Here is a 20,670-nt window from a genome sequence, read left to right on the forward strand (position 1 = left end):
GGCACGTCCCTTGACACGGTTCGGTCGGGCTGCCATGGCCACACCGCTCGTCACCCAGGCACGGCCCGTGACCACCCCTCGGCCGTAGACGCAGCCCTCCGCTGACCGTTCCAGGGGAGGGGAGGACAACGCCACCGGACCCCCTGGGGGAGAGGGCAACGCACCGGCCAGCCCGGCACGCACGGGCCGAGTCGTCGCTCCCAACGCGGGAGCGCCTGCATGAGGCCTGCCGAGAGCTGGCTGGGACCCATGGGACGCACTCTGCCCATGTCCCCCGCTCTCACCCCCATGGCTAGTGTCCTGTAGGCAGCAGACAGCCGCAGCCCCTGCCCCGAAGAACTGCCAGGCTAACACAAGGCGAGGGACCTGGCTCTCAAGCCACAGACTAGAGGGATGGGACTCACGCCTCCTTCCCTCTGCCAGGATGGGGCCATCCAGGGCCGGGTAAGCGTTAGCTCAGCAGCCCCACACTGAGCCGGACGAGCACAGAATAAAGCCGGCTGCATCCCATACACCGTGCTCCCCAGGGCGACTGCTCCAGAGCCCCTGGCCTGATCTGCAGCGGTGCTGAGCGCCTGCCACCCAGGAGAAGGCGCCAGCTGGGCCAGGCACTCACCTCCGCACATCGGGCCCCCCTTTGGCCAGGCAAGTCTCGGGGCCGATCTGCCCCTGTTGACCCCCTCGCTTTGCCCCTCCTTGTGGGCCTGCCCCCGGGGGTGCCCTTGCACAGATAAAAGCTTCCTTTCTTTTTGTGCAGGTTAATTTCTAACCCTGGGGTGGGGGCGCTGCCAGGCCAGGGAGGGGCAGGCCCATGCGCAGATGACATTACAACAAGGCTAATGACTTCGGCAACGACATGCGATCCTGCGGTGCGAATTTTCTCAGGGGCTGGATCTGCAGGGGCGCCTGGACGCCCCTCCCCGGGACAGAATCCATGACAAAAGGGGCTGGGCTGGGGAGGCCGGGCTCTTTCTGGGGGCTGGGAGAAGTGGCCCCCATCAAGCTCTGGCTGCTAGAAGAGCAGCAACATCACCCCGGCTCCAGGCTTCTCGGCCTTTTGTCACCGGCTCGTAAAAGCCCTTGTAACTCCAAGGCTGGGCTCTTTGATGAGCCGCAGCCTCTGGTTGGCACCTGGGTGTGAATTGTGTCTCTGGTCCCCTCTGCAGAGGGACTGACAAAGGGAGAGAATGGGGGGTCCCCAGCTCCATCTCACATTCCCAGTCAGCGAATACCTCAAGGGCACAAAATCCAGGGCAGGTGCAGAGTGGGAATTTACCCCCACACACACTGCCCAGGGGTCTCCCCAGTGCTGCGGAGGGGGCATTCTCGCAGTGAGCAGCCCGGTCAGGCAGTGCTGGCCCAGTCGGGGGATGCCGTTAGAGATGGGACAGAGGGAGCGGAGAGGGCATTGCCCAGGGCCTTGTCCAGTCTAATTTCATGTCCCCCAAGGGACGGGTCTCCACAGCCCCACAGATCCCCCGGGGAGGGGGGGGCGGGAAGCTGATCTTGCCGGTTGGCTTCTTTCTCCTTCCTTTTTCCAACCCCACTCCCGCCCCCTGGCTACACCCCTGGAGCCCCTCAACGGTCGCTCTCCATCCTTGCTCCTTTGAAACACACCGACGCTCTTCTGTCTCTGCCATTGCTCGGCCAAGCCAGACTCAGCAGTTCCACCTGTCCTCGCAGGCCCCCCGTTTTCATTGCCACTCTCAACTCCGGCCACTGCAGGGCGGAGGGGCCTGGCCCGGAAAGAGTTAGGGCAGTAGAAATGCCTCCCTCTCTGCTCCGCACCACGCCTCTACTCATCCTGCCCCAAATCACAGCCACACGGCCACCAGTTACCCAGGACACAATGAGGACTCGCTCTGCCCTGGCCAGGGGAAGGCGCAGGTGACCTGCTGGGACAGGTTGAAATCAGTGACCTACAAGTGACAAGGCACTGACCCTGGTCCCGTTGCCTCACGCCCCTACAGCCCGAACACTGGCAAGCGGCAAGAGGGGAGCCGAGCGCCCTGGTCTGGGAAGGGCTGAGGCAGGTGCTGAGCAGAAGCAGATGAGAGCTGATGCTCTGGGCTCTGTACTGGAAAGGGCTCCGGACAGCAGCTCTGCTCCACTCCAGCCGGAGAAAGCCCAGGTGCCTGACGCCAGCCAAGGGTGCTGAGCTGTCACCGGGAGGAGGGCGGGATAAGAACATGGACAGAGCAGAACAGAATGAACTTACGGACACCAGCAAAGGAGGAGAGCGGGTGGATTTTATTGTTCTTCCCTTCCAGGAACCCAATTTCCCAGGGTCGTGGCAGATTCTCCACCACGGAGTTTTTAAATCAAGCCAGGCTGCGTTCTCCGAAGCTCTGAGCTAGGGGTATCGGGGGGCAGGTTTCTGGCCGGCCACGCAGGAGGTCAGACTAGATGATCACAGTGGTTCCTTCCGGCCTTGCAATCGGTAACAGTAGCATTCCACTTGCACCCCCATTCTGGATTTTCCATGAGCACAGCACGAGGGGCACCGATCAGCCTCCACCAGCCCACTGTGGGTGGGAGCAGACCCCCGACTGACGGGTAGGAGACAGCAGCTGTACCAAAGAGCCCGGCGGGAAGTCAGTGCGCATGTCTGGGTTAGTGCCCCAGGGCCTGCCAAGCAGCATTGTTGCTCAGTCGCTTTCCCATCCACGCCGACTCTCCGGGCGCCGCTGGAGAGAAATCAGCAGGTGGGTCACAAGCCAGCATCCATCTACATCATCAGAGCGCGGCACTGGAGACCTTCTGGAGAGGACACGGGAGGGGGAGATGAGCGATCCGCCATATGGGAGGAAGGCACGGCATGCCCACGCTGTGAGGTCCGGTGAGCTCGTGCGTCTCTACGGAGCTACGTCTGCTGATGTGTAACTACCGGGCTCCTGGGATCGGAGGTGCACTGAACTACATTCCAGAACTGGTGACACCCCAACTCCCAGGCCTGGCTGGACAGTCACAAAGTGCCACTAAGCAGCAACAGCAGCCACTGTCCACCAGGGCCACCTCAGAGCGAGCCCGGAGCAGCCCGGTGATATGAGATTAAGGAGTGCCCCCCTTCAGTGTCTGGCAGGGAACCCCCCTTCCCCGCCAGGGCGCTGGTGCCTGCAGAACTCATCGGGCAGCTGGTGGGCTCCCCCATGACACCCTGGAGGGCAGGAAGGATAGGGTTGGTCCCAGCCCCATCACCAGTCCCGCTCGGCAGGCTCCCGGTAGGGCAGCCCCAGCAGCGTGAAGACGTCCCTCTCAGTGGGGGTGGGCAGGACAAGGCCGGGCCCCATCTTGCGGCCGCCGGGGGCGCGCACCACGGCGGCATGGAGTGCATGCTCCGACAGGCTCATGCCCTTGGTCTTGGCCAGCGCTCGCATGGAGCGGTTGAAGTGGGCCGAGCCGGTGAAGTACAGGAGGGCGCAGGCGAACTCGCAGTGGGGCACCACGATGATGTCGAGGCGTCGGTGGCGCCGGCCCGGCCCAGGCAGCCGGCACACGCCCAGATACTTCTTCTGGTTGCCGCTGTCTTCTTGTCTCACCAGGTCATCGGTGAGGAAACCTGCCAAAGGAGCAGCGTGAGAGGAGGGGCCAGGCTGTGACCCCACCCTCTTCCCTGGCTCCTGCTGAAGCATCCCATAATCCACTGCACGGGTCCCTGGGCACCTCCTAAAGGGGGTGCCTGTGCGCTGCCCCTGGGTGCAGCGGGGGCCCTCACCAAGCTGCACCCATTGCACCGGGAGCACCAGCGCTTGGCCGCCTTTCTACAACGCTAGCGACGAGGATCCTGTTGGAAGCCGACCCCGCCACAGCACCAACCTGGCCAGCTTCCCGAGCTCTGTCCCAGGCCCCCCTTCACATGACCCTAGGACCAGCTGGGGTCCAGCGAGCCCAACATCCTGGCTCAGACAGGGGCCAGGACCAGATGCTGCCGCGGAAGACCCCTGCAGCAGGTACTATGGGACACCCAGCCAGAGGGAAAGTCCTCCTGACCCCCAAGGCAACAGACCATCCTGGATTCAGACCTTCAGTGTCCGATCCTCAGGCAGGGCAAGTGCCACGCGCCAGCTGCTCACCCTGACACAAACCCCTTCGCCTCCCATCTCGGAAAGAGCCAGCCAGCCTCCTGGCTGCAAGCACCTACATACCGCTCTGCCGGAGACTGTCAAGCAGCTTGCCGAAGATGCCGCGGTGAGACTGCCCATCAGGGTGGGTAACCAAAACGTCCACATCGCCGCAGGTGGCCTTCCCCCGTCGGTACGAGCCGCACGCCATGCACACCAGCCCAGGGTTCAGGGACTGGGCTGCTTCTCGCACCTTAGGGAAGAGTCACGCGAAAGGGATCAGGAACCAGAGACTAGCGCTCGCCTCCTAATGCCCTGGCCCAGACTCCATGGCTCCCCCACACCAACAGCACCACCTGCTGGCCAAAGCCCGGTGCCTGCACCGAACCTGTAAAAGGCACCACCGCCTTCTGTTCAGCTCCGCTCTGCCTACGCAACACAGCATAGCCACTCACCCTTCAGAGGCCACCTGCCTCCACACCGGGTGATTCAGGGTACGTCCGCGCAGCAGCTGGGAACTGCCGTGTAGATGGACCCAAAAACGGCAGAGAAAACGTGGCCTGCAGTCACGTGGCGGTCTCAGTGAGTCGGAGTTTGGGCTGCCAACCCCTTTGAGGGGGACGGGATGGATCAGAGTTCATGGGGGACCTTAGCAGCAGAATGCAGAGGGGGGGGAAGCAAAGGCAGGGTATGGGTGGTGGGGACCCCATTAGCCTACAGATAATTAATGGAGCCGCAGCAGGCCTTCAGCTCGGCTTCCACCCATTTCCCCGTGGCTGACTGGGTCTGCTACCGCGGGTCTGCGCTGAACAAAAGCCCTGGAGAGCAACTGAGGACGGAGCCGGCAGAGTTCAGCAGCAACTCACAGGCCGGAGAAGCAGTCACAGCCCCAGGGACAGCCCCAGCCCCTGGCTAAGTGATAAACAACGAGGAAAGAGACAAGGCCCAGAAACAGGCCAAAGGCCAGAATGTCCAGCGGGGCTTCCCACCAAACTGCTGCGCTGTGCGTGTAGATTTAATGCACGTCCCTCTCCAGGCCTGCTAGCCAAATGCACAGCCTGGCCCCTACCTCGCAGGGCTCCAGAGGAATGGGTCTCTGGCTTGGCAAAACTGGCAATCTAATGATATTAGACACATTTGCCATTAAAGTGCCACTTATTTACAGCCACGCACGGATCACTACAGGGCCTCCCATCCCAAAGGATCCCAGAGATCCTTACAGAGCACAGAAGTTGGGATTGCTTTGTCAGTGCGCTGAAATGCAGCCACCTCTGGGGTGGAACCTGGCAGTACGAGCCAGCCATTTCTGATGGCTTCATTCCGGAAATGCTGGAGCGGTGCAAAGGGCTATTACGGTATTACTGTGCCATTCACTCTGACAGCCACAAATCATTCCAACACCAGCTCTGCCCTCTGCTCTGGCTAAGAGACAATCCCAGCCTGTCCAGAACACAATGGCAGGGGCAGGGAAAGCAAGCTGGGGCTCGAAGGGGGGTGTCAATCTCAGCTGTCCCGAGTCAGTCTCCAGGATCATCCTTCATTAGGGAGAGAGAAACCCATTAACCTTTGCCCCAGAGGTGATCTGAGAAGCCAGGCCGCTTTTCTCATGCAGATCGACCCCTCCCCTGCTCCCTTTCTTGCCTCAAATGAAGATTTCTAGAGAACCACAAGCCCGGGCTGGAGTCTGAAAGCTCCTCAGATCTTGGTGTGAGAGGCAGCAGGGACGGTGGCTAATCCCGTCATTCTCCTGTCTGTCTCCTGGGGCCCAGACCCAGGTGGGGGGGAGACGCGTAATCCCCTCAAACCAACAATAGCCCCACCCCTCCTCCCTAAGGGCCAGTGTTACACCCTAGCGGGCTTGGGAAAGAGACGGCTCGCTCCTGAAATAGCTCTAATCCCGCAGTGGGGATGGCAGCACCGGTGGGGGCGTATTCTTCGCGGCCAGGCCCCGTGGCTGAGTGACAGCGTTGCACTGGCCGCTGCTTCCATGGTGATCACAGAGCAGGAGGGAGCAATGACAGAACGAGCTCTCCCCTGCTCTCTGCTAGTGCAGGGCCAGATTGGGAATTCTGGGTGGCTTTACACACCTGGGACCAAGCATGCCCCCAGGCTGAGCCAGCATCCAGGCGGCAAGGGCGAGGTAAGGCCTTGATGCAGAGTAACATTCTGCAGGGTGGGAAGGGGCAGATACAGCCCATTTCGCTCATACGAGGATTTTTCATCCAATTATGCTGACCCCGGCCTGATGACCAGCAATGGCTGCCCCCCATGAGGCACTCCCAGAATCCTTTGCAGAAGAAGTTCCAAGGAATGGGTACAATGATTTGCATGGCTCAGGAGGACCTGGGTGATGGCAGCTGGTTCCGTGAGAGATCAGCAACAGAGAACAGGCGCTGGAGACTATTCCCAGCCCCGGAGGGTAACGTGCAAATTGCCCCCTTCATAAGTTACAGGAGGCATTAGTGCCAGGGACAGATCTCTACACACACAGACAAACCAGCTCTGTTGGTAAAGGGCCACGTCACCAGCTCTTGCCATCCTGGATTACCAGCGCCAGGGATTTCAACCACAGAGATCCCTTTGAATCACAAACCAGCACCCACAATCCAGGCCTGCTGCAGTCTAAACCGCCATGGCAGGGAACGTTCCCAGCTCACGGTGCAGATTGTCAGGGCGGAAAACCAGACTCCAGCTGGCCTGGCAGTTGCTGTTGGACTGTGCTCAGCACCAGGCAGAACCCAGACCCACTGCAAATCAAACAGCTTCACCACACGGAAAGGGGCATGACACTGAACTGCTCTGTGCCTCAGATCTGCATCTGCATTAAGCGGGGAAAAGGGGGGTGGGTGATCCTCAGGGAGGTGGGGTGGGGAAGTAGGCACTTTTGAGATCCTCGGATGGAAGTCCCTGACAAAGCACTCAGTTAACCATGCCGCCCTTGGCAGCTCCTCTGAGCAGGGCAGGGTATCTGATGCAGGAAATGTCCTACGCCTTTGCTGGACGCAGGACATGAACTGGAGAAAGAAGTGGTTTGGGACTATTTAGAAAAGCTGAAGGAGCACAAGTCCATGGGGCCGGATGCGCTGCATCCGAGAGTGCTAAAGGAGCTGGCAAATGTGATTGCAGAGCCATTGGCCATTAGCTTTGAAAACTCATGGTGATCGGGGGAGGTCCCGGACGACTGGAAAAAGACTAATGTAGTGCCAATCTTTAAAAAAGGGAAGGAGGAGGATCCTGGGAACTACAGGCCAGTCAGCCTCACCTCAGTCCCTGGAAAAATCATGGAGCAGGTCCTCAAGGAATCAATTCTGAAACACTTAGAGGAGAGGAAAATGATCAGGAACAGTCAGCATGGATTCATCAAGGGCAAGTCATGCCTGATTAATCTAATTGCCTTCTATGACGAGGTAACTGGCTCTGTGGATGAGGGGAAAGCAGTAGACGTGTTGTTCCTTGGCTTTAGCAAAGCTTTTGACACAGTCTCCCACAGTATTCTTGCCAGCAAGTTAAAGAAGTATGGGCTGGATGAATGGACGACAAGGTGGATAGAAAGTTGGCTAGATTGCCGTGCTCAACGGGTAGTGATCAATGGCTCCATGTCTAGTTGGCAGTCGGTATCAAGTGGAGTGCCCCAAGGGTCGGTCCTGGGGCCGGTTTTGTTCAATATCTTCATAAATGATCTGGAGGATGGTATGGATTGCAGCCTCAGCAAGTTTGCAGATGACACTAAACTGGGAGGAGTGGTAGATACGCTGGAGGGTAGGGATAGGATACAGAGGGGCCTAGACAAATTAGAGGATTGGGCCAAAAGAAATCTGATGAGGTTCAACAAGGACAAGTGCAGAGTCCTGCACTTAGGACGGAAGAATCCAATGCACCGCTACAGACGAGGGACCAAATGGCTCGGCAGCAGTTCTGCAGAAAAGGACGTAGGGGTTACAGTGGACGAGAAGCTGGATATGAGTCAACAGTGTACCCTTGTTGCCATGAAGGTCAATGGCATTTTGGGATGTATAAGTAGGGGCATTGCCAGCAGATGGAGGGACGTGATCGTCCCCCTCTATTCGACATTGGTGAGGCCTCATCTGGAGTACTGTGTCCAGTTTTGGGCCCCACACTACAAGAAGGATGTGGAAAAATTGGAAAGAGTCCAGCGGAGGGCAACAAAAATGATTAGGGGACTGGAACACATGACTTATGAGGAGAGGCTGAGGGAACTGGGATTCTTTAGTCTGCGGAAGAGAAGAATGAGGGGGGATTTGATAGCTGCTTTCAACTACCTGAAAGGGGGTTCCAAAGAGGATGGATCTAGACTGTTCTCAGTGGTAGCAGATGACAGAACACGGAGTAATGGTCTCAAGTTGCAGCGGGGGAGGTTTAGGTGGGATATTAGGAAAAACTTTTCCACTAGGAGGGTAGTGAAACACTGGAATGCGTTACCTAGGGAGGTGGTGGAATCTCCTTCCCTTGAAGTTTTTAAGGTCAGGCTTGACCAAGCCCTGGCTGGGATGATTTAGTTGGGGATTGGTCCTGCTTTGAGCAAGGGGTTGGACTAGATGACCTCCTGAGGTCCCTTCCAACCCTGATATTCTATGATTCTATGATTCTCTAAGACTCTAAATGAGTCTGGGTCCCGTTTTTGTTTCTGTCTTTTTATTTTCATTGCTGCCCCTGCACTTTCGCCCAACTTGGGACCCAGAGTCCCAACTCTGCTTGGGGACAGGCTGGGAACCTCCTGAGAGCACCCAGCTCTGCAGGCCCAAGAGCATGGGAACCTTTGGGTGTCAGCTCCCAGCTGTTATTCCCTGTTATGGCCGTGGAGCTGGGTTACTTACAGTCTGTTCTATTTCTTTAGCCTCCTCTCGTGGCATACGCTCCAGGAAGTCTTCGTAGTGCTTCAACCCTATGGCCTGCTGGCTGGTCAGAGGAGCCTTGGTGCAGATATCGTCTAGGGTCCGGAAGCCCTGCCCCAGAGCACATGGAGACTTTCAGACAGGGAATCACTGCAGGGACTTCGCTCCTCCAATACCCCCACCGCAGGTCTAGGGAGTGTCACAGCTCAGGTGACCAAAGCGGCTGGGCCCAGACCTTACCCAGGGAAGCGACCCTACCTGTACGGCTCCCCCTGCCCGTGGAGACCCCAACGCGCACAGGACCGTTAGGTGTGCAGCTTGGACGTCACAACGATGAATGCTGCCTCACCACTTGTCAGCACAGCATCACCGCAGGCCAGCCTGTGATGCAGGTGTCAGTCTAGCACCCAGACCAAGCCTGTTCGATTCCAACATGAAACACCCCAGACGGCCTCTCTTGCAGGCCTAGCCTAGGTTCTAGACTCCCCCCCACCACACACAAAACATTCACAGGCCAGCCCGGGATACACCAACAGCCAAGCCACAGAACTGACGGCTCCCCACAGCTGTCCCATGAAACCTTCTCGCCCCCACCCCTCTCCAGAGAGCCACCCTAACACACCGACTTTGCTACCTGCCCTAAAGACCAATAAATACGGGCTCTGGCAAAGCAGAGTAGAGTGGTGAATTCCAAGGTAACAGACCCTTCCCAGAGAATGTCCTGCCATCAGCCCCCGCTTTTATAATGGGGGGCTCCTGCTTGGGCACCTCCTGTGATCTCAGCTGTGGCAGTACGGCCTAGGGAGAGGGGTCTCACACACACGCAGACCTTGAGCCATTTAACGATTTCCAGATCAAACCCAACACCTTCAACCCACTGGAAATACCCAGGCAGCCAGTGCAGTTCATAGAGCCTGAAGTCAAGTGCTCAGAGCCAGACACATTGCTTAGCACACAGGCTGCTGCATCCTGCACCCACTGCAGCTTGGACAGGATTTAAGCAGCAGCTGCGTTAGGGCATTACGAGGGGTGACAGAGCAAAGAGGGGAACCCTCTGCTTGCAAAGAGACAGTTCTGAGCAGCCATGCTGAAACACTGCAGGCAGGTCAAATCCTGCCAGCTGAACACCATGAGCAGAGGAATAGCAGGAAGGGTCTCTGCTATGGCCCGACAGGCCTTCTCTGCTCACGGTGTCTGAGAGCACACACACTCCATTGGAAAGGAGGAGACAATGACCTGTTGGTACCACATCTGGGCTGTCTTGACTCCTGCTCCCCAGATGTTGGAGAAGACCTCCAGCACTGCTACGCTCTCGCTGATGTGGTCCAGCTTACGCAGGTGGCCGCTCTCCAAGATCTCCAGGATCTTCTCCGCCATTCGCTTCCCGATCCCAGGAATCTTACAGGCTTCCTGAAGGCAAAGGCAAAAGAGCAGCTGGCTAATGGGCAAGCTGCTGAGCTGCCCCAGGGCGCAGAGACGGGAAAGTCCAGGGGACTGGTTCACACCTCTGAGCCAGGTTAGCACTCAAGCAGTGGGTGGCAGCCCAGGAGCAGCAGGGCCTGGGCTCTGCACACCTCTTGGCCAGTTTAAGGCAGGCTGACTAACTGCCACGTCGTAGGACACAGTGTAACCGTATAACGTTGATCGGACACTTCCCCAGCGCGGACGTAGCAACTGCCTCAGCACGACAGATGTGCATCCTACTCTGCCACTGGCCAAGAGCTGAGGCTTCAACAGAAGGAGAAAGGCCCCTCCCTGAGCTGCTGCAAACTGAATGAGGCAGTAATGGGGGAAGGAGAGAAAGCTGGCTACATCGCCAGGCTCAGCAAGTCGTGATCAATGGCTCCATGTCTAGTTGGCAGCCGGTATCTAGCGGAGTGCCCCAAGGGTTGGTCTTGGGGCCGGTTTTGTTCAATATCTTCATTAATGATGTGGAGGATGGTGTGGATTGCAGCCTCAGCAAGTTTGCAGATGACAAACTGGGAGGAGAGGTAGATACATTGGAGGGGAGGGATAGGATACAGAGGGACCTAGACAAATTAGAGGATTGGGCCAAAAGAAATCTGATGAGGTTCAACAAGGACAAGTGCAGAGTCCTGCACTTAGGACGGAAGAATCCAATGCACAGCTACAGATTAGGGACCAAATGGCTCGGCAGCAGTTCTGCAGAAAAGGACGTAGGGGTTTCAGTGGACGAGAAGCTGGATATGAGTCAACAGTGTGCCCTTGTTGCCAAGAAGGTCAATGGTATTTTGGGATGTATAAGTAGGGGCATTGCCAGCAGATGGAGGGACGTGATCGTTCCCCTCTATTCGACATTGGTGAGGCCTCATCTGGAGTACTGTGTCCAGTTTTGGGCCCCACACCACAAGAAGGATGTGGAAAAATTGGAAAGAGTCCAGCGGAGGGCAACAAAAATGATTAGGGGACTGGAACACATGACTTATGAGGAGAGGCTGAGGGAACTGGGGATGTTTAGTCTGCGGAAGAGAAGAATGAGGGGGGATTTTATAATTGCTTTCAACTACCTGAAAGGGGGTTCCAAAGAGGATGGATCTAGACTGTTCTCAGTGGTAGCAGATGACAGAACAAGGAGTAATGGTCTCAAGTTGCAGCGGGGGAGGTTTAGGTGAGATATTAGGAAAAACTTTTTCACTAGGAGGGTGGTGAAACACTGGCATGCGTTACCTAGGGAGGTGGTGGAATCTCCTTCCTTAGAAGTTTTTAAGGTCAGGCTTGACAAAGCCCTGGCTGGGATGATTTAGTTGGGGATTGGCCCTGCTTTGAGCAGAGGGTTGCACTAGATGACCTCCTGAGGTCCCTTCCAACCCTGATATTCTATAATATTCTATGATTCTATGAAGGAAATTACTCCAAAGTGGGGCCTGTCATCTTGCAGAAGCTCAAGGCTCCAGTCCCCTGGCTATTTTCTTACTCCAGCTTGAAGTCTCGAAAATAACACTGATGCTCAATGAATCATATTCAGGCTGACTGAACTGCTCATGTTCACAGCCTCCCATGGCAGGGACCAACTCCAGGGAACTACACGTCTGGAGAGAGGACCAGGTAGCCTTGTGATTAAGGCCCAGGACTGAGAGTTAGGACTGGTCCCTATTCCCAGCTCTCCTGCCGATTTCACTCTGCTCACAGGGTAGCAGGTTTCCGGTTACCTGGTAAGAGGTGACTGGTTTGTGGTAGCTCTTGAGTGCATTGATGGCTTTGGAGTAGCCCAGAGCCCTCCACTTGTCCCCCTGGACGGTGTAGGCTTTTCCCAGCACTTCCAGCTTCTCTGTGATGTGCCGGTTGTGATTCTCTTTCTTGCTGTCAGAGGACTGAGCACAAACCCACTTGCCAGCAGCAGGGGGCACTGTGGTACAGCTGCCATTGGACAGCCCCGATGAGGTCTCAGGGCAACGTCCTGAAATTAGTGCTTCCAGGTCTCCCTGAGTGACGCTGGTCTCTTCCCCTTCGCTTCCTTCGTCATCAGAGCCCCTCTTCAGGGAGAAACAGAAAAGCAGCAATGAAATAATGCCCGTCTCTCTCAAACATTTCCTTTAGGGTGGCAATTCTGCAACAGAAAAGCTTCAAAACAGACTCCAAGGAGAAACTGCTGAGCTTGAATTAATATGCAAACTAGATACCATTAACTTGGGTTTGAATAGAGCCTGGGAGTGGCTGGGTCATTACACATATTGAATCTATTTCCCCATGTTAAGTATCCTCACACCTTCTTGTCAACTGTCTAAATGGGCCATCTTGATTATCACTACAGAAGTTTTTTCTCCTGCTGATAATAGCTCATCTTAATTAGCCTCTTACAGTTTGTATGGAAACTTCCACCTTCTCTGTATGTGTGTGTATATATATATATCTTCTTACTATATGTTCCATTCTGTGCATCGGATGAAGTGGGCTGTAGCCCACGAAAGCTTATGCTCTAATAAATTGGTTAGTCTCTAAGGTGCCACAAGTACTCCTTTTCTTTTTGCAGATACAGACTAACAAGGCTGCTACTCTGAAACCAAACATTTCCTTGGCACTGACCCCAGCATTCCCTGGGTCAGGAAGTCACCACAGAACTATGGGTAGGGTGACCAGATGTCCCAATTTTATAGGGACAGTCCCGGTATTTGGGGCTTTTTCTTATATAGGTGCCTATTATCCCCGCCTCCTGTCCAGATTTTTCACACTTGCTATCTGGTCACCCTAACTAGGGGAGGCGGGTAATCTCCAGTGTGTGCGGGAGTCCTGTTACAGTAGTGGGAATTGCCTGTGTTCTCTAATGATCCATGGCTGTATATACACCCTTACCCCCAATCACACCTAGCTCACACCTAAAGCACAGGGGAAAGAAGCAGCTGCATATCAGGGGAGTGATGTGTGCACACAGAATGTAAAGGGCTTCTGAGGTGACTCCGATGCAAGGGGTTCCACAGATGTGAGATAATAGTGTAACCAGCAGCAGTGGAATGGCCTTTATGTGCTGTAGTCTGCAGCCACTAGAGGGTGACATTGTCACCTAATCAGTGGTACTGCACAGATGCACATGGTGGGTATTAATGCAAAAACCAGTGTTACTGCAGTATTATGGTTGTGCAGTTAAAAAGTCAGGCAATGTAGAAGTTAGTGTTCAGAAAGCATCCACCAGCTGTGTTGCAGTTCCTGGATATTTCATGCCAGGCAGCGTGGCAGAGTTGATATTGTTGCTGGAACATTAAGTGACAAAAAAGCCAGGGAGTGGGAAAACATAAACTGTGCAACCCTAATATTTCTCTAACACCGTTTTTTGCATTTTATTTCCTAGGAAAAAAAATGAATGAAGCCTGGAGCTCAGAGTTGGCAACAAGGCTTGTAAGCTCTTTAAAGCAACCTGTGCAAAATTTAACTAGCCACACCTGAATGCACAGCACACATCCCCTCAAGTGCACACTGGTAGCCTAGGTCAGTCTGTGATTTTCAAATGCTCATCTCTTTGTTAAATCAAAAACATTTTTTCCAAACCTAGAAAAGAGCCTATGGCTAAATGAGGGCTATTTCCAAGCTAAGATTCCAACCTCACCCTTTCCTGCTATGCTTGTGTCTTAAAAGAATGGTTAGAACTTTCTTTAAAGTGTTTTTCCCCCTCACCTAATCCTAAAGACGACTCAAGAAATTTTGCTCAAATGCTTAAAAAGACTGCTTTCCTGCACGGACCAGGCCTGGAAAATGTAATCACAGAAGGTAACTTTATGAAAAAGTTACAAGTCTGCAATCAAATCTCAACCACAGCAGATGCTGCCAAGTAAGCAGTACAATAAAACTCCTCACAAAGCAGGAGGCCTGCAATGGAATCTCTAAGTATATTACAATTGTCCCTAATAGTGGGGTTCGTTAATAGTGATGATTACTATGTTAGCAAGTGACACAAATATCAGTAAAGAGAGGGGAATGCTCTGAAGGGGCCTGGAGAGATTGGAAACATGGGCACAGGAGATTGTGCCTGTAAATATACCAGCTAATATATCTAAGGGACAAGGAGGGAGAAACCTTAACACAGAGGCAACCAGTGGACAGCAAGTTAGGTACTGGCTGCAGGGTTCTGTGCCAGGCCCGGCCGTGGTAACTGGGGGCAGAGACACCACACCACAGTGCGGAGGAGCAGCTCACTCTCTAGGTGGCCCTGGGACGACTATGCCGGGTTTCTGTCTGGAGAGCATCTTACCAAAAAGGTGTCAACAAACAGGAGCGAATTCAGAAAAGGGGGAAAAGATAACGTAAGGTCTGGAGAGGCTGCCTCTGTAAGGTATTATCTGACCACATTACCATAGTACCTGACACCTCTCAATCTTTAATGGATTTATCATCAACAGTCCATGAGGGCAGGAGTGTTATCCCTACCGTGGGGAACTGAGGCCGAGAGGCTAAGTGACTTGTCCAAGGTCATGCAGGAAGTCTCTGGCAGAGCACAGACTTGAACCCAGGTCTCAAGTCCCAGGTTAGCGCTCTAACCACTGGATCATCCTTCCTTGCTCTGAGAGTGACTCACGGGGAAGGAGCCTAACAACCTGGTATGTATATTCTGAGTGCAAGCGATTGGGTGCTGGGAAGCAATATGATCTCTTATAGCTATATGGGTGTTTGAAGGGGTAACCCCATGGAGTGGGGAACTGGTTAGGGTGGGTCAGGGTGAAATATGGGATCAAGTATCAGAGAAAGCTTCCTAGCAGGGAGGTGTCTTAGGCTGTGGAAGTCTCCCCAAGGATGCAGGGGAAACACCCTGTGGAGTTTTTCCAGCTTAGCTTGGCCAAAGCCCTGGGACCTGTTTGGCAGGGAATGGTCCTGCAGGGACAGACACATAAAAGGTGTTTTCCCACCTCCAGCATCCAGGAGAGGCAGAGAGAAGCAATAACAATGACCCTAGACTGAACCCATTGCTGGCACATCACTGAAAACCCCAAACACTGTGCTGCCCTTTTTGCTGGGGTAGAAACCGACACTCCTCAGCCTTGCGAGGCTAGCACGAGCCAACAGAGCAACCATGCAGCATGTGTGTGGGAGGACACTGACCTGTGTTTGAAGGCTTTGCCCCTCCACCTGTCGCTGTACTGAGATGGCTGGGCCCTGAGGCAATATGGCTGCTGTCTGTGCTTCAGCCTTCTGCTCCAGTGCTTCCTTCTCTGGCTGGGGTTGGACAGTCTCACTGCCCAGGAGCTGCTGTTGACCCTTCGGCAGATCCCCCTCCTCCAGGTACCTGCCAGGGGCCAACATGGAGCTGAGCAGATTCACACGCAAGGAACACGAAGACTTCGCAGCCCAAAGCCCAGGCTGGGAAATCCTCTCTCTTCTTTGGGGATGGGGCAAAGAGCTAGCGTTAGCTTTGCTCACCCAAGCTAGAGATTCATTGCTCTGGCTATGCCTGGCTCCCTCAAGCCTCACTGACCTGCCACGTCTAGCCCTTGCTATTCCAGCCCTGGGCTCCTCCTACACAGCTCTGCGGATATGCCTCAGTCCTGACCTGCAGCCCCCCACTATTCCATTCCCGGTCCAGTCTTGCGTTTAACTGCCAGCCTGCTCTCTGCTTTCCATCTGCAATACGCAGAAAATGGTATTTAATTGTTAATCGTTATATTAAAAACATGCCCTTGTTATCTCTAATGAATCAGGAATGCGTCTAACAGTTACAGCAGGTGACTAAGAATAAGGATTCTTGGGTTCTATTCCCAGCTGTGCTATGGACTCACTGTGTCCCCTTGGCGCTCTGTGCCTCAGTTTCCCCATCTGTGACATGAGAATGATATTGTCCCCACCAGCAAGAGGGTTGCAAGGCATCATATGTGCTCTCTGGGTGAAAGATCAAGATCTCAGCCAATTCGGGCAGGGACAGAGCTGCTGCGGGGGGCTGAATACCTGTCTGGGATGAAGATGCTGTATCCAGTGGTATCCAGCAGCTTCTGCTCTCTAATGCAGAAGCTCAGCCAGGCCGCCTTCACCAGCTGGGTCCCCAGGGGAAGCTTGGCCAGTCTGAGGAGGCGAAAGGCCCGGTCACAGTCCATGTCTTCTGCCACTATGACGTGTGTCACCTCCGAGGAGAGCTGGTTGCAGACGCGACCCCCCTTCTGAACAATCTGCTTGTGAAAGATCTCTGCCCTGGCCTGCCCGATGCCCGCTGGCAGCACGTAGGCTGTGACCGGCTTCAGCCATTCTACAAAGAAGAGGCACAAGGGCAGAGACTCAGTGACATGGAAACAGCTTCCCAAACCAAACAGGTTACATACCTTGCATGGCATTACTGGGACTGTCAGCAGTGCCTGGCCCCAGGATGACAGAGACCATGGGGTGCCCTGGCTTGACACACAGAGTTGCCTAGCCACAGCCCAGCCCCGCCCCGCCCCCTCCCCGATATTAGGGTTGCTTGGCACTGAATGACCTGATAGTACTTCAGGACAGATCTCACCCTACATCTGCAGTTAATAAACAGGGACATGGGTCTGACAGACTGTGTGACTGCTCTTAAAGGAGAGGAGTGGGTGCAGGACATACCTTCAGTGCTCCCAGTTTCCTCCTCTTTCAGGACCTTTGGAGGGACCTTCCTCTCTGAGTCATCCCTCATCTTCTTCCTCTTTGGAAAGGCTTTGACAATTCCCCTGGGCTCCATGGATTCTCATTACAGGGTGTCCCCTCCCTGGGCAGGCAGTTAACATTCCACTCACTGAATACCAAAGATAAAGACAAGAATTGTTTAGAATGCCACCATGTGGGCAAACGTGTTTCCCTAACCGAGTTCTCAGAAACAGCTGATCAGTTTTTACTGAAATTTTCCAAAAATATTCAGCCTGAGGCAGACACCCATAAAGGAAAAGTTCAGCTCAACAGCTACAGTTTGGCAAAGTTATAAGCAACTGAAAAGAGGTTCTTATAATGGAACATGTCAGATAATTACCTACAGGCATCACTACCAGCTCCGCATACAGTAATCACCCTTATAACCACTTCTCAGGTTAGCAGAGGAACAGATTCCTCCAGCACTGAAATGCAGCCACCTCTGGGGTGGGATGTGGCAACTGTTTAACACTCAGATGCCATCACTACCTAGGACAGCAAAAGAAGGAGAACCTGGTGTCCAGCTTCAGCTGCAAGTGACAATTAGCAAGGTATAAAGTAACTAACTGAATTCATATTTGGTCACCACCACCAGAGTTAACACCCCAAAAATAACATTGGATCTTGCCTCAGGGCAGGGGGCTGGACTACATGGCCTTTCAAGGTCCCTTCCAGCCCTACATTTCTACCCATCTGTGATCTTTGATGACCATCCACAAGTGATCAGGGCCTTAGTTTTCATCCCACCCAAAAGCCAGAACTCTCCGGCATCACTAGCACTATGTTGGAGCTTTGATTCTGCATGGACTCTGAGAGGGTCCAATTCCTGCAGCATCAGGGTTTTGCTTAGAGATCTCTCATCCAAGTACTGAGGCAGCCTGACCCTGAGCAGCTTGCAAGATATAATAAACCCACAGCCAGTCTGGTTCTAACAGGAACACAAGCTAAGTGTCAATACAAGGCCAACACAACCCTGTATTTGGTTTTCAACACTGTAGGGGAAGATTTAACTTAAAAAAAAATACCTGTACATTTTAAAAATTTTAATTCATGAAAATGTTTCTGTTCCTATGAAGTTTTGTCAGACGCTTCCTTTAAAAAATGACATTCTGGGGCCTGAAGTAAAATCCTCTTGAACTCTTGAGAGATTTCCACCATGATTGCAAACAGACCCGAAACCCTGGAGATCGTTATGGGCCAAGAATACTAAAAGTGGGGTTGCCGCACTGATCCCAGATTGGACCACACCACATCCCCGCCAGGCAATTCAGGGTGCAGAGCAAGGTGCTGTTATGGGGGTGGGGCCATCAGAGCTCACTGCAGGCATTTCAAAAGCAACCAGCAGGGTGGATAAAAATCAATTATTTTTTTTAAAAAATCAAATTGTTTTGATAACATGCTTTTTGAGGAAAACAATCTATCTAAAGATAGTTTTAATTAAGATACATTATAGCTCAAAGATATCTCATCATGGAATAGGGATTATAAATTCAAATTCTATAGTATGAGACAATATATTCATGTAATGTTTAAGAAAAGTTTTGTAAATGAATTCCAATAGTTCATGAATTAGGGACCCAATCTTATGGGGTTCCACAGGCTTCTGTATAGATTATTTATCTTTCTATCTACCCAATGAGACTCAGTGCTCAGTCCAGAAGACACCATCAGAGATGCTTAGTTTTGCAGCTCTCAAACTGTGGATTTGTGTCTCCAGAGGTAACATGCTTGTTAACAGCAAACATGTTTTTAAATAAATACATAATAGATAGAGGTGGGAAATAACAGACCTCAACCCTATTATCCCTCTGCAAATTTGTGTACACAGAGTCAATCCCTTACCTCTCTCTAAAAGTGGAAAGTTTCAAAAAGTTCAATGCATAGAAGATTGCTGGGGGTGGAATAGATCTGGACAAGGAGAAGTCTGGAGATAAATGTGAGAAGTAAGGGACATATGCTTGTTTTGTTAAAATATTATATGTTTGCTGTTGAAGAAAAAAATCCAGAATACTTAACGTTGTTGTTTTAGTTAAATAAAACAATGTAAATGTCTGTCTGGTGATGTTCTCCAAGAAAATCCTCCAAATATTAATAATTAACCTGTTGAATTGGAGATAGTTCACCTCCCAGTGACTTCATAAATAGCTGCTTCAATTACCTTTGGTAAATGAAATAACCAAACAATCGTTCATTTTCTGATATAGCTGTAAAACTCATCCAAAAAGTTTTCAAAATAAATACTGTTTAAAAATGTATAGTGTACACCTTCTAAAAACTAAACCTCCATCGATCTCTGAGTTGTGAAGAATATGTATTAAGGTTGTAAGAACCAACAAGAATGCACCTTTACATAGAAAACCATGATTAAATCGAGTCTTCCTGACCAGTGATTTAAATCAAATCCACCCTGGCAACCAGTGATTTGGAGGCCTCTATCTCTGGGTCCCAACCCTGAGTCCCGCGCTCAGCACTTACTAAGGACCAGACCCCTTTAGGGGACCTCACGCCAGGGCCCCAAAAACGGCCACAGCACTGTGGGAAGGACAGGCTGATGGCCTGAGCCACCCACTCCCCTGCTTGCACCCCGCCCAATTCCACCCTCGAGGGGTGATGCCCCAAAACCCCACAGTGGGGATGGGTGGGACTGGGATGGGGCCACCCCAACATCCCAGTACGGTCGGACAAGGGGCCCCCACACCTAGGGGGAGGGGAGAAAGGACCCCTGGTACCCCACACTGGGGGGAGGGACCCCAGCTTGCGGGGGGAGAGGGGGGAGAAGGGTCCCCAGCCCTGGGGGACGGGGGGAGAAGGGGCCCCCATACCCCACACTGGGGGGAGGGACCCCAGCTTGCGGGGGGAGAGGGGGGAGAAGGGTCCCCAGCCCTAGTGGACGGGGGGAGAAGGGGCCCCCAAACCCCACACTGGGGGGAGGGACCCCAGCTAGAGGGGGGAGAAGGGTCCCCAGCCCTGGGGGACGGGGGAGAAGGGGCCCCCATACCCCACACTGGGGGGAGGGACCCCAGCTTGAGGGGGGAGAAGGGTCCCCAGCCCTGGGGGACGGGGGAGAAGGGGCCCCCAAACCCCACACTGGGGGGAGGGTCCCCAGCCCTGGGGGGCGGGGGGAGAAGGGGCCCCCATACCCCACACTGGGGGGAGGGTCCCCAGCCCTGGGGGGCGGGGGGAGAAGGGGCCCCCATACCCCACACTGGGGGGAGGGACCCCAGCTTGAGGGGGGAGAAGGGTCCCCAGCCCTGGGGGGCGGGGGGAGAAGGGGCCCCCATACCCCACACTGGGGGGAGGGTCCCCAGCCCTGGGGGGCGGGGGGAGAAGGGGCCCCCATACCCCACACTGGGGGGAGGGTCCCCAGCCCTGGGGGGCGGGGGGAGAAGGGGCCCCCATACCCCACACTGGGGGGAGGGACCCCAGCTAGAGGGGGGAGAGGGGGGAGAAGGGTCCCCAGCCCTGGGGGACGGGGGGAGAAGGGGCCCCCATACCCCACACTGGGGGGAGGGGGGAGAAGGGGCCCCAGGTCCCCAGCCCTGGGGGAGGCGGGAGACCCCCCCCCCGCCGGAAGAATCAGCCCCGCCCCTCCCCCGCCACTTACTGCTCGGGCGGGCCCGGAGGAGGCCGGGGAGGGGGCGGGGCCTCGCGCGCCCGGCGCTTCCGGGTCCGGCGGA

The 20,670-nt window shown here is 54.2% G+C and overlaps 1 protein-coding gene across 2 annotated transcripts; it reads right to left on the bottom strand.

The window, feature by feature from the left end:
• Positions 1-2,229: 2,229 nt before the first annotated feature.
• On the bottom strand, positions 2,230-20,666 carry POLL (DNA polymerase lambda). 2 transcript variants are annotated; one of them, XM_084633297.1, is made up of 9 exons: positions 20,598-20,666; positions 16,934-17,102; positions 16,301-16,595; positions 15,461-15,644; positions 12,085-12,408; positions 10,151-10,324; positions 8,897-9,025; positions 4,146-4,314; positions 2,230-3,559 (listed from the first exon to the last, which is right to left on the bottom strand). In XM_084633297.1, exons 2-9 carry the CDS (start codon positions 17,046-17,048, stop codon positions 3,195-3,197), a joined length of 1,755 nt encoding a protein of 584 aa, XP_084489423.1. In that variant the 5' UTR covers positions 17,049-17,102; positions 20,598-20,666; the 3' UTR covers positions 2,230-3,194. The 2 variants fall into 2 exon arrangements, with proteins under 2 accessions (XP_084489423.1, XP_084489424.1); XM_084633298.1 differs by lacking the exon at positions 20,598-20,666 and adding an exon at positions 18,836-18,909.
• Between the last annotated feature and the right edge of the window lie 4 nt (positions 20,667-20,670).

Source organism: Lepidochelys olivacea (genome assembly GCF_965140295.1).
Source record: "Lepidochelys olivacea isolate rLepOli2 genome assembly, chromosome: 7".
Taxonomy (NCBI): Eukaryota; Metazoa; Chordata; order Testudines; family Cheloniidae; genus Lepidochelys; species Lepidochelys olivacea.

Excerpts from the sequence above, each read along its gene's own strand:
- POLL (XM_084633297.1), bottom strand. The coding sequence starts at position 17,048 with ATGGAGCCCAGGGGAATTGTCAAAGCCTTTCCAAAGAGGAAGAAGATG. Across the intron at positions 15,645-16,300 it reads AGCATCTTCATCCCAGACAG|GTACCTGGAGGAGGGGGATC; the intron begins GTATTCAGCCCC and ends GGCCCCTGGCAG. Across the intron at positions 9,026-10,150 it reads CCCAGATGTGGTACCAACAG|GGCTTCCGGACCCTAGACGA; the intron begins GTCATTGTCTCC and ends GCTCTGGGGCAG.